Raw genomic sequence first — 17,420 nt, 5'->3', positions numbered from 1 at the left:
TATAGGGTGATCAACAGTAAAACTGAAAATGGTATATTTGAAGCACTTCCGATTTGAGTAGATAGTTGAGAAAATAACAAACTAGTCTCATAACTTTTGATCCTTTATATTTTGGCCAAAATTGTTTCTGATCCATGAGTTCTTGAGATTTTTGTCTCCCAGACGGACACACATACATACATACACACACGGACATAGTAAATATATAAATGAGTTACTTTTGTAAACCAAACTCATTAGAAATAAATTGCATTTCAATGGTGAACTTATTTTCAGTTACCCTAGTAATATTTCATAACTAACTCTAATATACAATATGGAAAAAGTTTTGGGACGGAAAATTTCCTCAAATGAAGTTCTGCACAAATATATTCTTTTATTCTATTTTCCAAATAAATGTTAAACATCTCCACAATATCACCACTTATTTTAAAAAATTGGAGCGAGGATGTTTAGTGTGGTGGTCCGTATACTTTATTAAAAATTTACCTCTTTGACAAAGAAAAGAAACGAATTATCAGATAACTGCACGAATTATTCTTATTGGAGATTCAATTGGTTATGAGCAAAGTTTTAATATTGATCTGTTGAACCTGTTTGACTTATTTTTAATAATGTATCTTTCTACAAAAATATACTCTAATACTTGGGAAAATTTCCAGTCATCTCCTGGGGAATCTACTTTAAACTCCCCTTAAAAGAACGTATCATACCTATACATTATTACAAATATCAGTATCTGAAAGAAGTGAGCAGCAATGCAGAATAACACATTATGGTGGATAGTAATCGCCTCAGGGTTCCTTTACTGGCTTTCCTTCAGAGGAATATAATGACACAAAGGAATAAAGCGTCGGGTAAACTGATTACTATCTCGAGGAGTTTAACTTAGCAGAGAACAACATTTCGAATATCACTTTATTTGATTACGTTTTGTGTGGCATAATTCGATCCCGGGACCAGGAAACCCAACTTCATTATTTCCTATGTTGATTACCGAATTTACTCTTCCGCATTGTTAGTATACATTTATGAGCACTAATGTTGGAGATATGCGTTAAAAGAACCCTTCACTAATCACGTTGATTTTTCCCTTGTGAGTGCTATTATTACCCCTTCTTGTTTGGGGGAGGGTTATAGTAAGAGAAAGGACTAAACCGGTGGACGAACTAATTACTGTTCTGAGGTATTTAACTTTATACGGAACAACGTTTCGAATATCACTTGATTTGCTTGTTTTTTTTTATATGGGGGTAATCTGATCCAGGGACACGATTACCCCCTTCATTACTTCTTATGTTTATTACTGAATTTAGTATTCCGACAGTTGTTAATATACAGTACCAATCACTGAATAAACTATTCTATAATCAACTGTTGTGCCTTGAAGACAAACCATCACAGGATTAAGAACTTTAAATATCTTAGTAGAGATATGCACTGCACCAACAACATCATAATAAGTTGTTTGAGCAAACGTTTACATGTAGCTTTAGTATAGCCATATGGATCTATGTCTATACTCGGATTGTAAAGAATTTGTATCACATCAAAACAGGACAACACAGTTCTTAAAGCATCGTTTTTATTTGCCTATCTAGTAGTATCCACTCTTTTTAATCTCTTTCTTCTGTTAATCTTTTCTTCAGACATCTTCAAGTTGTCTGTAAGTTTGGATTGTCGGAGATGACCAGAAAAGGAAACATATTCTTCATTTCTGCACAAATATCTACGGATTTTCTTAAGAATTAATGCAAAACATGTTGGGGTAACATCAGACATAAAAACTCATGTACCACCTCATATAATAGTAAAACTTATGAGAACTGTATTATTATATTGCGAGAGAACATGCAATTTTCTCTATGTCAAGAGAGATAGCTACACTTATAAACAAAAATTATTATACATAAAAAAAATTTTTCTCGTCGTTATATAAAAAACCCTATATTTTCCCGAAATGGGGGAAAACCGGCTTTAAACTCAGGGAAAAACCTAAAGATATTTTTCCGGTTTTTCGCCCATCACTAGCTCGAATATAGCAAGGTGGAAATAACACTTTCTGATTTTGATGCTTAGGACAGTTGATTTGAACATTTTATTTGATAATGCAAATTGAACAAATGGAATCAGTGGTACGTTTCTTGCAATGTATCCCTTGTAATATTCATGATGTAGTGTGTTAGTTTACAAACCTGACAGAGAAGTCGTAGCTTGTTTGCTTACGTTTTACATATTCATTCCATAGGTGCAAAACCCTGACGTTGTGCTACTAGAAAAACTGTAACAATTATTGTGTTGGCAACACTGCTTTACTGGTGAGATTCCCTATAGTGTCCAATAAACGTCCCTCACAATGTCTATCTTTTCGCGGAAACAAAATTTAAAAAAAAAAATCGCCATTCCAAGGATAATCGGGATGGAATTATAAAAGATTAATCCTGAATTCATTGGAATACTGAGTATTCCCCACTCTTCCCCCTTCTTCCCCACTTTTCTGCACCACCACCAAATTGCTTTTAGAAGCCGCCTTTGTACAAACACTACACTGTACTAAGTTGCTATTGATCTGTGATACTTTTTCTACAAAAACAAGTAAGTAGGTCATACTTACCGACATAAATAAAAATTGGTAACTAAAACAATTCCAAATATACAGTTTGCAACACTGTACTTAGAAACCTCGTAATAATAGAGAATAAAAATATATGAAGTCTTACACATCTCAAATTCGCATCAGTCAAAATAAATTACTTTTCGTGACAAATAATGACTTCTATGCTGTAGGAATCAGAGACTCCCACTTTCAGTTGCTTATCCACGTAACCCAAAAGTACCTTGGTGTTCCTAGGGTTAATATACAGGTATGCGTACCAATGACGAAGATATGCTTTAAGTGAAACCAGCATTAATAGCGTTGATTTTTCCTTTGTGAGTGCTGTTTTGCCGCTTTTTCTTGTGGGAGGGGTACAATAAAAGAAAGGACTAAAGTGGTGGGGCAACTAATTAGTGTTGTAAGGTGTTTAACTTAATATAAAACTAATTACGAATATCACTTGATTAGCTTGTTTCTTTATATGGAGGTAATCTGATCCCGGAACACGATTACCCCCTTCGTTATTTCCTATGTTAATTGCTGAATCTCGTCCTTTGACAATTGTTAATATTGAGGTATATGTACTAATGCCATAGATACGCTTTAAGTGAAACCAGCATTAATAGCGTCGATTTTTTCTTTGTGAGTGCTATTTTGCCGCTTTTCTTGTGGGAGGGGGTATAATAAGAGAAAGGACTAAAGTGGTGGGGCAACTAGTTAGTGTTGTAAGGTGTTTAACTAAAATATGGAACAACATTTCGAATATCACTTGATTTGCTTGTTTTTATATGGATGTAATCTGATCCCGGGACACGATTACCCCTCCATTATTTCCTATGTTAATTGCTCAATTTCGTGTTCTGACAATCGTTAGTATAGAGGTATATGTACTAATGCCTTAGATACGCTTTAAGTGAAACCAGCATTAATAGCGTCGATTTTTCCTTTGTGAGTTCTATTTTGCCGCTTTTTCTTGTGGGAGGGGTATAATAAGAGAAAGGACTAAAGTGGCGGGGTAACTAGTTAGTGTTGTAAGGTGTATAACTAAATATAGAACAACATTTCGAATATCACTTGATCTGCTTGTTTTTTTAGGGGGGGGAGGTAATCTGATCCCGGGACACGATTACCCCCCTGCATTATTTCCTATGTTAATTGGTGAATTTCGTCTTCTGATAATTTTTAGTATAGAGGTATATGTACTAATGCCATAGATACGCTTTAAGTGAAACCAGCATTAATAGCGTTGATTTTTCCTTTGTGAGTGCTATTTTGCCGCTTTTCTTGTGGGAGGGGTATAATTAGCGAAAGGACTAAAGTGGTGGGTCAACAAGTTAGTGTTGTAAGGTGTTTAACTAAAATATGGAACATTTCGAATATCACTTTATTTGCTTGTTTTTTTAGGGGGGGTAATCTGATCCCGGAACACGATTACCCCCCTCCATTATTTCCCATGTTAATTGCTGAATTTCGTGTTCTGACAATTGTTAGTATTGAGGTATATGTTTTAATGTCTTAGATACGCTTTAAGTGAAACCAGCATTAATAGCGTCGATTTTTCCTTTGTGAGTGCTATTTTGCCGCTTTTCTTGTGGGAGGGGTATAATTAGAGAAAGGACTAAAGTGGTGGGGCAATTAATTAGTGTTGTAAGGTGTTTAACTTAAATATGGAACAACATTTCGAATATCACTTGATTTGTTTGTTTTTTTAGGGGGGGTAATCTGATCCCGGGACACGATTACCCCCCTGCATTATTTCTTATGTTAATTGCTGAATTTCGTGTTCTGACAATTGTTAGTATTGTGGTATATGTACTAATGCCATAGATACGCTTTAAGTGAAACCAGCATTAATAGCGTTGATTTTTCCTTTGTGAGTGCAATTTTGCCGCTTTTCTTGTGGGAGGGGTATAATTAGGGAAAGGACTAAAGTGGTGGGGCAATTAATTAGTGTTGTAAGGTGTTTAACTTAAATATGGAACAACATTTCGAATATCACTTGATTTGCTTGTTTTTTAGGGGGGTAATCTGATCCCGGGACACGATTACCCCCCCCCTCCATTATTTCTTATGTTAATTGCTGAATTTCGTGTTCTGATAATTGTTAGTATTGAGGTATATGTATTAATGTCTTTGATGTGCTTTAAGTGAAACCAGCATTAATAGCGTTGATTTTTCCTTTGTGAGTGCTATTTTGCCGCTTTTCTTGTGTGGGGGGGGTATAATTAGAGAAAGGACTAAAGTGGTGGGGCAACTAATTAGTGTTGTAAGGTGTTTAACTTAAATATGGAACAATGTTTCGAATATCACTTCATTTTCTTGTGTTTTATTTGGGGGGTAATCTGATCCCGGGGGTAATCTGGTCCCGCGTTATAGCCGGGATATCTTTACCCCCTAGTACATTTTTACCGGGGGTAAACCTGTACCGGGGGTAAAATGATACCGTTACACTCACTATAGAATTAATTTTACATTCTAATAAATGGTACTCTTTGTACAGTGCCCATAGTGTGCTTTTAAGTGTGAGAACAAAACTTTATATTCTCCTGGTCGCGAATGACGCAACTATCTTACGTATATTTACAGATAACCATGTATGGCCATATTAACGCACTTGAACAATAATTTTCTCCATGGCTGCAAGTGAAATGGGCGTTAGTGACGCTATACTGAGATATCTTTCATTCAGATGAATACTGGATTTTCCTGCAACTACCGTGAATTAGTCTTAAGTGTTTTGATCATTCCTCCTCATTTTCAACTTTCTACTTTCAAGCACTCTTTATTCTGTCTCTTACTTAACATATCGGAGTCAAAGAATAGAATTGAACGTTCATAAACTTTATATAAATAACAATATTAGCATTTTCTCTATGTTCTATCATTATTATTTTTGAGTATAATTTCTATTACCCTGACTAAATTACTTCTGGACACAATCTAAATATGTAGAAATAAGAATAATAATTGGGACAATCACCCACACTCTTAAGAGTGAAAGCAGGAGGAAATTCCGACTATCGTTTTTTTTTTTAATGTATTTCATTACTTTTTTTTAAAATATAGATCTGCATATTAGGCGATTCGGATGGCTGATGTTCGAATACTTTGGAGTTACACGTATATACTGAATAATATTAATATGAAGAAAACTTACTTTTTATACTAACATAAAATCCCTCCTCTCCACGATCATTGCAGCCAATATAATATCCATGGGACTTGGTACCAGTCGCATTTAGATATTCGAAAAACATGTAATTGAGAATAGATGCTTCAGCATACGTTTCAATAATTACAAGCCACGCGCCCTCATTTGCACATGTTATTAGTGCATCGTCAAAACTTTGTCTTTCCGTGAATAGTTTGTATCTTCCAATGCCTCTTGGTAGATCATATACTTCAGGAGAACGAATATGCACTGTAATTATAATGAACTTATTATTATTATCATTATCATTATTATATGTGACATTAATCTATATAGCCTTTCGTTATTGAAGTTACAAGCGGTAGGTGCGTCACTGTTCGGAACAGTGTTAGAAAAAAACGTTTTAGGAGAATATTTTGTTTATTCTTAAGGAAATATTGATAAATTTATTAAATGAAAAAAAATTGGTATTATATACGTTGTAATCCAAAAAGGAAACGACGAAGTTTTTATTATCAAGAACATAAAAAAATAGTATTTTATTTATAAAATACTATTATTATCAAATAAAATTATCAAGAACATAAAAAAAATAGTATTTTATTTATAAAATACTATATTTAAAAATGACACCTACCACTTGTATGATGCATAATTCTTCTTAGAAATTGGCCTTCAACACTGTAACCATTACGATCATAATATTATAAAAATGGTCAGACAAACCCTAACACAATATCAAAATTAGAACTAAAAGGTTTTCAAAATAATCATGTTTACGCTCTTAATATTTTTTTATTATGTTATGATTAAAAATTTTAAATTAATACGTAATTTAAAACCAAGATCTTCCCTTTCTTTAACTCATAAACCTGCCCAGTTGGAATCCATCAATTCATGAAACCACAAAAAATATTCATTATAAGTAATAACAAAACGGCAACATGAGTTAATAAAAAAAATGTTCACTCACAAAGAAACCTGTTTTTCAACCGAGGCTAGGGATCAGGATATGATTCATACTCCTAGAATAGACATCGATCGACGCCCCAGTTAGTCAACTATTATAAAATACATCTTTTACAGTTGTTAAGCACATTTTAAATTTTGGACTTTTGATCAAATTTTTGCTCCAAATACTCCATTGTGTGCCGCATTCATTATGTAGGCCCTTTTTCATTATCTTTTCTCTATAGATATAAATAATGTTGGCAAGAGACAGCATCGTCGAGCTCTCTTTCAAATACATTCTCCTCTGTCATTTTCTCCACTTTATTGGTTCATATGTAAGTTTCTTATGAGTCGTCGATCTTTCCATTTCAATTCAACCTTCTTTAAAACTACAAAAACTCTCCAATCCATTCACGCTCTCAAAAGACTTTTGTAGATCAATAAATACATCATACACTTTTTTCCCTTTTTCCATAAACCCTTACTAATCCGATCGCATTTCTTGTGCCCTTATCTCTCCTACTTCTAAACTGTTCCTTCTAATTTTTTTTTTCATTCGTTCTTCCGTACAATCTTCTGTTCAGTATTAAAACATAATTTTTGCTGCATGTGATATGAGACTAATATTTTTATAATCCTCACATCTTTCTGGGTTCGATATCTTAGCCATTGATATCATGACAGCCTTCATGAAATCTTTTGCCCACACTTCTGTTTCATATAATTATTGCAGAATAGAAAATATATTTTTGCCCGTGTCTCTCATATTCTTTTAGTGAATTCGATTGGTGTATTATCTATCCCTGTTGCCAATCCATTCCTAATCTTCTATATAGCCTTTCAAACTCATCTAAAAAAAAAAAAACACTAAACCCTTTATCAACCTCGTGTACTTCATTTTCTAATTCAATATCTAGGTCACATGATCTATTCCTACTCTCATACTCAAGTCTTCAACATATTCTTTCAATATTCTAAAGCTTCACTTTTATCGCTGACTAGCTTATCATTCTTATTTTGTACTTACACTGAAAGATTTCATTTCTTATTTTCTACTACAATCGTAATACCCTCTTGTTCCATAGACTTCATTTTCTTGTATGTTTCCTCATATTTCCCAACTCTTTCTCATGTCCTTGTATTTTCTTTTCTAATACTCTTCCCTTATTTTGTCTGTTTCCCTTCGTAACTTGTTTAACTTCCTATACATCTTTCTGCCCTCTTTTGTATTAACCGGTTTCCACGCCTTCCCTCATTTGCAGCAACATCTGTTTTGTATACCATGATTCCTTAGCCGTTTTTTGTTCGCGGTAACCTACTACTTCTTCTGCAGACTGATTTTGTCTATTTTTCTGCTGCCTACATTTTTCTGTTTAATATCCACTTCGACCAGCACATGATTATGAGAGGAGAAAATGTCGACCCCAAGAATTCAAGCTTTTTCTATATCCGTCTTGAATTGTAACCCATTCTATTTGATATTTTCGGCCATCTATTAAGGACTTCCATGTATATCTTCTTCTATTGTACTGATTAATTCTATTGTAGTAGTTGATTCCCAATTACTAGTGAATTCTGTCTACAGAAATTGACCAGACTCTCTTCCCTTTCTCTTGACTCTTCCCTGACTCTCTTGACCAGACCGCATGGAAATCTCCCATTACAATAACGTATACACTCCTACTCTATCTGCCTATAATTTTTTTCATTTTCATAATTTTCCTCTACTTCTTCGGATGTATGTGAAGTGCGTATGTGTATATCATCACTAGATTCATCCTTTTCCTTAACATCTTAAAATCATAATTCTATCATGAACGAATTCTTCTTTCATTACCTTCTCTTCTAAAGCGCTTACCAAGAATTATTCTCACCCCGTTACAACCGCCTTTTTTATTACTTGTGTAAAACATACTATATCATTTGCTTCTTAACTTCCAAATAAATTCTCATCTACCTTCACGAACTCCTACTAAGTCTAGATTATTTTGTATCATTTCTTCTTTAAAATTTTCTAATTACCCTGCGTATAACATAGTACGAATATTCGATGTCCATATCTTTTGCTCTTGCTGGTCTTCCGTTTTCTAGCTATCTTTGCCGCATTGTCCTCTATCGTCCAATAGTCCTTCCGAAGACATACTCCTCCCGGAGATACGAATAAGTAGAATATTTGACATCCGGAACTATATTTTGATCTGCGAAAGAACATTGTATACAAAACTCCAAAAGTGGATTACCACCTGCAATAGTAGGCAATCCCAAAAAAACATGGTCGTTATAGTGGTTGAAAATTAGAAAGGCATTGGACCAAACCTCAATTTTGTTACAAATATTGCAGTGTGGCAAACTGCAAACAAGATAATACAATAAATTGTTATGACTATTTTATTATCGTGAAGGCAATGGATGACATAAAAAGTTACAAAATGATCTTACTTAGCCAGTTCAAACAAGACGAATGGTAAGAAATAGATATCAGAGGAAAGCAGTTTCTCTCCTTTTTCCAAAGAAAAAGAAATCTCGTAAAAAAAAGGTTTTATAATATAAAGGCTTAATATAAAAGCCTACACAGAGGGAAAAAATGTAGGTGGCGTACTTAAAAAGGTAAGTTACATGTGTAATTCCTGTACTTTTTGAAGTTAACGTACAGCAGACGTATAACTGAAAACGCATGTTTTATAATACTTTCTGTATAAGTGTTCCATCTATACGTACTTTCCGTATGAAACAACGTAGGTGGTCAGGATTTCACATACGAATGGACGTATATAACACATAGCTGACGAAGGTGACATAAGTATATGCATGTGATATACGGAAAACTGTTAGATGTCAGACTTCCTGTAACATCTAAGGGCAGCACGGAGCGGATAACGTATGCTCCGTACTGATTTCTATAGTAAACAAGAGGATACCGTATATTTCTACAATATACCGCTGTCAGGAGAACGTATTTTTCTCTGTGTAACAGCACAAAAATAACCATCCCTAGTAAACGGAAAGAGAGAGAAACACAGAATAAGGGACACTAGTACCGTAGCAGATTTGCGGTCCTACCATGCAAGATAGAGATGGGACCCTAGTTGTAAACCCAATTGTTATAATAATAATAATAATAATAATAATAATAATAATAATAATAATAATAATAATAATAATAATAATAATAATAATAATAATAATAATAAATCGTTTCCTTTACAAAATTTCTGACTTTTCCTAAGAGCGTGTGTGCATATAGCGGTCATGTGTGCACTTTTGTCAATGAGTGGTCCCAAAGGCCAAAAGGGATGGAAATCTCAGAGAGAGAGAGAGAAACAAAAAAAATTCTTAATATAAATTCTAGGTCAAAGTTCGAAACACTTCATTTTGACAGGTGTTTTTTTTTCTTTCTCTTTTTTCAGAAACAGAAAAGTTCTGGCTGCTAAGAAGCTACAGTATATAATATTGCAAATTTCCGAGTAGAACATCCAGATTTCCAGAATTATTTACATTGCAATTTGTGGTCATAAAGAAATTGACATTAGAAGACGTTATTGTAAAAATTGTTTTATTTCTTCATCCATGGCAAGTCTTAGGGGCTCCCTATACCTCGCCCCCGAATATCGATATCGAAAATTTAGGATGTTGACATATCGATGTCGATATATTCGCGATATTGAATGTTGATATATGTCAATATCGGTATCGACGATATCAATATATCGACATATCGCACAGGGCTATATTCCAGAAATCATATTGACATTGGTTTTTATTGGAATAATAATAATAATAATAATAATAATAATAATAATAATAATAATAATAATAATAATAATAACACTGTTCGACAAAATTAAACTTTTTTGCATGAAAGCAGGTATTCCTTATAGTTTTCGAGCTGCTGAAAACGAATCTGAACTTAGTTTTGGTCCTGTACCCTCAGATTTTGAAATAATATCAGTTAAAGTAGATTTTGATTAAAATTTTAAGGAAATCGCAGAACTGCAGGTTTGAAGCGTTTCTGCTACTTTCCTAACTACCCCAGAATAAAAAATGATACCTCGTTGGAAAGCGTATGGAACACAAATTCCAACGGTAACCATGTAGGATCCATCGAGCTTAATTTGTAGAAGAAGAAGACAAAAATATTGAAAAAACTGGGAAACCGGGTTTTTTGAAGAAATTTAGAAAAGTTTGCAAAACTCTCACGCTACGCAAACGTATCTCGGTAACGTATAGCCTTTACATTTAGGTGTACTATATTAAAAAATCAGAGAGATAGCTCAAACACAAGGGGAGTAAAAGAGTCTGGAAGTTATTTTTAAAAATGGGAAAATTTAATATTTGGAGAAATTTCAAACGTTTGCAAAATTTACACTTGCGATACTCATTCATAAGCTCAGTAGCACATATCCAATACATTCATTACATTAAGGGATTCATAGAGATTGCTCTTTACTAGGCGGGAAAAAGTTGGTTAACTCGAGTAAACAAAGAAATATTTGTACAACACGAATATTCACATTGCGATATAGAAGTATATATGTGACCAAAGAACACTGTATATGATTTATCTAGTTCATTGTTTTGCGTTTGACCTTACTCCTATGGGTCTCTTCGGTGTCCCTAACAAATTCCCAACAATAGTCCGCAGGCATATTCGGTTTCCTTCCACTTTGGTAACGTCTTTCCATTGCTGCTATTGTTTGGTAAAACTTTTCGCCATTCTTGTGACTTACGTCGCCGAGATTCGGTGGAAAGAAGTATAGATGACTGTGTAGAAAGAGAATTTTCATGCGACATGTTGCATCCATGCTTTTTGTGGCTATTCAACAAATTGTCCACGAGTGTTTTGTAGTTCTTAGCTTTTGTCTTGCCTAAGAAACCAGAACACAAACTCTTGAATGATACCCAACACAGCAGTTCAATGGGACTAAGCGCTGCATCAAAGTCGTGGTCTCGCATTAAATCTCATATCTAGGGTCCGACGAATACACCAGAATTCACTTTGTTGGCACTGTAATTCGGAAATTTACGTGTCAAATACTGAAATTCATCTCCGCTCTTGTCCATTGCAGCTACAAAAGATTTCATAAGGCCAAGTTTTATATAGAATGGAGGGAAATATATTTTTTCAGATCTAACTAGAAGGGGGTTTACAACATTCTTAACACTTATTTGCATTGTACTGCGCAAAGCAACATAGCAACACAAAGAACACCTGATTTCATGAGAAACATTTCACTGTCGATCAGTGTAATATGAATATAGAGGATGCTTGAAACATTCGTTAAGTCATTTTCAAAATGAATACGAAACTTGGGGGTCAAATAAAATACTCAACTTCCAGTAGAACTGTAGATCTCGAAGACACATCTAGGATAATGTCAAACGTTTAACACATGCTTTATTTCCGTGTGGTTCGGTTAGAAATTAGGTAGTGTTCATTGGATGTACTAATCCGAAATACATTCTAATAAACCCAGTAGATAGACTACTAATGCAAACTGAACAAAAAGAAAGAAAGAGAAGAAATGAAACAGAAAGAGAAAATGAATGAGTGCTACTTTACTGCTAAATTTCTATCAGAAACACTTTATATTAAAAGTCGAAACTATATCATTATGAAAAGTTACAAATGTTCAAAAGGAGAATTGGATATTCCTTATAGATGTAGCACACCTTGCATGTTTCAAATTTCAAATGTGAATAAAACACAGTTAAATATAGAATGGAATCCAATTTTGTGTCCAACTAATAGAAATAAAATCTTGCTTTGAAATAACCAAAGAGGGGAACATTTTCTAATCATCTCTGTTTCGAACATCTAGTGTCGATTTCATCTATTGTAAATATAACGTTGTAATTCACACAGTTGCTGCCATTGTTTTATGCGAGAAAATGATACTACATGACGGGGAATCGAACCGAGATATTCAACGTGAAAGTCTTGCAAGATAACCACCATTTCACCTATTGCTCCACCCAAACTTATGCTTAACAAATGGTGTGGAGTTTCTTTCTGAGAACGATAACACGAAATGTTCTGCAGATCAATGAAGTGTTTCAAATGTCATGGTAATTTCCTTGACCTTTCTGAACCAACATTCGTAGATCATCTATATCATCATCCAGGTGTTTGCTTCCACTTTCTTAAGGCTTGCCTGTCTAATATGAGAAGTCGATTCTTCGCTATTACTTTGTTAAAAGAGCAACTTGGGCGTGAACGTGATTTGAACCTAGGTTGGATAACTGTACCGCTTCTAAGTCCGCTACGTTATACCTACGCTATCACGCCACATGAAGCTGACACCCAAATACTACTAACTTCAGCTTCGGAACGAACCGGCTTCTTCTTGTATGATTAATTACTTCTAAATGCGCAACGAAATTCATTTATTCGACGATCTAGAGACAAATTTGTGCCCACTAATGAGCGAAATAACATACAATCCAGAAAAATTACAAAAATAATAACATGTTATACAGTTATTTCGCCGTGCAAGTTCAAAAGTACTCGAGTAATAATAATAATAATAATTATTATTATTATTATTATTATTATTATTATTATCATAATCATATAGAAGAAAATTCCGTTTGAGGTCAGATTGCATTAAAATCTGTAAAATCGCCCCTAACATTAGGAAAAAGTACAACACAGTCGGAATTGGAGAGAAGTGTTCGGACCACCAGAACATAGTCCCTTCGTACGACCCTACAACTAGCTAAATGTTAAACGATAGATATCCAGGCAAATTTTATGTAGAAAGTAGGACCACTGAACTCACAAGAGCAGTAAGAAAAATTGTTTTAAGTTTTATTCCATCGTTATGCCGGCTAAGCTAAATGAGACGTCGATGATGAGAATGAAAGAAATAGTGGAACTAAAAAAATTGGGAGGAAACAGAACCCCGAGGAAACCTATACACATGGCGTTTGTTCAGCACAATGCACACTGGGCGGATGCTGGGTAGAACAGGCTGAACCATTAAATTCACAAAACGTCAGTAATAATAATTATAATAATTGTATTAAAATTTTTAAAGTTGCCCTAATATTGTGCAAAACTTACGGAAAAGTCGGGATTTCGGAAAAGGAGGTCCGTACTTCCAAAATACAAAATTTTAAACTAAAGCGTTCCAGTAAAGTTTCATGTGGAAAGTATACTGTATGTTTTAAGGAAAATAACTGTAATAAAAAAAACTGAGAATCACTCAACAGTAAGGCTTATAATAAAATAACTTTTAGGATATGCAAAGTTAATTATAAAAGTTTTGCTACAAACATACCTACACAAACAAACTATTTGCTGAGCAAAACAATATATTCACATAAAAAAAACAACACACGTATTAGTTGGCAAAACTGTAACACGTATGTTGTTTTTTATGTGAATATATTGTTTTCCTCAGCAAATAGTTTGTTTGTGTTTAAGTATATACAAAGCAAAGGTTCTAATTATGGAAAATAATACCTACACAGACTATAATTCGATGAGCTCCGAAATACGAAGTAACAAAATAGAGGATAAGATTCAGTCTACAGAACATTTGTTCCTTAAGGAATGGACATACACTATTTCGAGAATCAAGATAAAACGAGAAATGTTTACTATACTTTTCTTCTCGTCTCGATTCTCATCTCCAAAATGAGACAAAAATTTGAGTTAGCCTTGTCTCGTCTCGAATATAAAATTTAATTCTCCTCTAGATTTTGCTTGTTTTCTTTAGGAAACGAGATGAGAAATTTCTCTTCTCGATAGCAACATTAAGAAAAGCCGAAATATTCTTGCCAAAAGTCACGTTTCTGCTTATAATGGTATGACCTGAGCAATTACGAGCTTCTAAGTTTTAACCTTCTACGAGATAATCATTATTATTATTAGTTAATTATTATTACTACTATTTTTCCTGAAGATTTGATAGTTCAAGTATTGAGACATCTGAGTATTCAAACATCTGAAGATAATCAAACGTGTGTCATTGCCATTCAATTTGCCACCAAAAATCCTAAAGGAAATAAATAAACTTCCTGATATGGACGCAATCCGAGAATTTCGACAGTACTGGCAAGGGGCCTTGACCACTGAACCACGACCACTACGCGCTAAACATTTCGTCTTTGCTGTGTTTACGATAGGTTTCTTTGCCTCCGCTTACAAAGTTATACGTAATTTTTCTTCGTTTCCAAACGTCTTTCCTATTTCTCTTATGATAATATAAGTCAATAAACTTTGGCATAGTTTAAATTAATAACTTGGGTTGTTTTAAACCTTTGGTTCACAATTTAGTTTCTTCTCCACACCAAACTACAGATATAAAAAAATTTAATTCTCAAATTTAATTCTCATATTCTGAATTTGTTTCCTAAGGAGTTGCCATTATCTGGTCAAGGACTTATGTCCGGCATGATACATTTTGGTGTAAATAACCTTACAAGTAAAAACTGTTCGTTCCAAAGCTGAAGTTAGTAATATTTGTTGTTTAACTTTTGTGGCGTGATAGTGTAGGGGTAACGTAGCAGACTTACAAGCAGTACAGTTATCCAACCTAGGTTCGAGTCCTGTCTACGCCCAACTTGTTTTTTTTTTTATAAGAAAATGATCGTGAAGAGTCGACTTCTCATACTGGACTAGCAATCCTCAAGAATGTGGAAGCAAACATCTGTATCAGGATAGAAACGATTTACGAATGTTGGTTGGGAAACGGAAAGGAAATTACCATGACATTCGAAATACTTCATTGATCTGCAGCACTTTTCGTGTCATCTTTTTCAGAAAGAAACCCCAAAACCATTTGTTAAGCATAAGTTTGGGTGGAGCAATAGGTGAAATGGTGGTTATCTTGCAAGACTTCCTCGTGGAAAATCATGGTTCGATTACCCGTCAGGAAGTATCGTTTTCTCACATAAAACATTGGCAGCAACTGTGTGAATTACAACGTTAGGTTAGGTTATTCGCAATAGTTGAAATTGACACTGAATGTTCGAAACAGAGATGACTAGAAAATGTCCCTCTCTTTGGTTATTTCAAAACAAGATTTTATTTCTATTAGTTTGACACAAAATTGGATTCCATCTTATATTATAACTGTGTTTTATTCACATTTGAAATTTGGAACATACAAGGTCTGCTATATCTATAAGGAATATCCAATTCTCCTTTTGAACATTTGTAACTTTTCATAATGATACAGCTTGGACCTTTAATATAAGGTATTTCTGATAGAAATTTAGCAGTAAAGTAGCACTCGTTCAGTTTCTCTTTCTGTGTCATTTCTTTTCTTTCCTTCTTTTTGTTCAATTTGCATTAGTAGTCTGACATGGAAGGTATGACCTACGCTATCTATGCGGTTTATTAGAAGTATTTCGGATCAGTATCCAATGAGCACTACCTAATTTCTAACCGAACCACACGGAAATAAAGAATGTGTTAAACGTTTGACATTATTCTAGATGTCTCTCGAAGATTTACAGTTCTACTGGAAGTTAAGGATTTTATTTGACCCCCAAGTTTCGTATTCATTTTCAAAATGACTTAATGAATGTTTCAAGCATCCTCTATATTATTATTATTATTATTATTATTATTATTATTATTATTATTATTATTATTATTATTATTATTATTATTATTATTATTATTATTATATGATTTCTGGGATCTAGGCCTGTGCGATATGTCGATATATCGATATATCAATATTCGATATCGCGAATATATCAACATAGATATATAAACATCCTAAATTTACGATATCAATATTCGGGGGCGAGGCATATTGGGCCCCTAAGACTTGCCATAGATGAAGAAATAAAACAATTTTTACAATAATGTCTTCTAATGTCAATTTCTTTATGACCACAAATTGCAATGTAAATAAATCCACTTGGAAATTTGCAATATTATATACTGTAACTTCTTAGCCGCCAGAACTTTTCAGTTTCCGAAAAAAGAGATCAAAAAAGTACCTGTGCTAGTGTTTCGAACTTTGACCTAAAATTTATGTAGAGCAATTTTTTTTTTTTTTTTTTTTTTTTTTTGTTCCTGTCTTCTGTATATTTCCATCCCTTTTTGCCTTTGGGACCGCACATTGACAAAAGTGCACACATGACCGCTATATGCACACACGCTATCAGGTAAAGTCACAAATTTTGGAAAGGAAACGAGTTTTTAATAATAATAATAATAATAATAATAATAATAATAATTATTATTATTATTATTATTATTATTATTATTATTATTATTATTATTATTATTATTTTATTACAATTGGGTTTACAACTAGGATCTCATCTCTTTGTCTTGCTTGGGCGGGTCTCAAGTCTGCTACGCCACTAGTGTCCCTTATTCTGTGTTTCTCTCTCTTTCCCTTAAGTGTGAATGTTTATGTTTGTGCTGTTAGGCTTTTATATTAAGCCTTTACATTATGCAACTTTTTCATTTTTACAAGATTTTTTTTTTGGAAAAAATTGAGAAATTGCTTTTCTCTTATATCTATTTCTTACCATTCGTCTTGTTTGAACTGCTTAAATAAGATCATTTTGTAACTTTTTATGCCACCCATTGCCATTACAAAAATAAAATAATCATTCTTAACCATTTATTATATTCTCTTATTGCACTTTGCCACACTGCTACATTTGTAACAAAATTGAGGTATGCTCCGACGCCTTCCTAATTCTCAACACCCCATAACGATCGTGTTTTTTTTTTTTTTTTTTTTTTTT

The 17,420-nt window shown here is 33.6% G+C and overlaps 1 protein-coding gene across 2 annotated transcripts in view; it reads right to left on the bottom strand.

Annotated features, from left to right (window-relative positions):
* Positions 1–17,420, bottom strand: part of LOC145681522 (hemolymph lipopolysaccharide-binding protein-like) — a 77,903-nt gene that overhangs the window by 21,939 nt on the left and 38,544 nt on the right. For both annotated transcript variants that reach the window (XM_081753166.1, XM_081753167.1), the window contains exon 3: positions 5,754–6,017. In XM_081753166.1, the coding sequence (XP_081609292.1) occupies positions 5,754–6,017 (264 nt within the window). The remainder of the gene's footprint in view (positions 1–5,753; positions 6,018–17,420) is intronic.

Source organism: Thermobia domestica, chromosome 3 (genome assembly GCF_964235325.1).
Source record: "Thermobia domestica chromosome 3, izTheDome1.hap1.1, whole genome shotgun sequence".
In the NCBI taxonomy this organism is placed as follows: domain Eukaryota; kingdom Metazoa; phylum Arthropoda; class Insecta; order Zygentoma; family Lepismatidae; genus Thermobia; species Thermobia domestica.
Note: the sequence above shows the minus strand (reverse complement) of the source record. Positions and strands in the feature narration are given on the sequence as shown.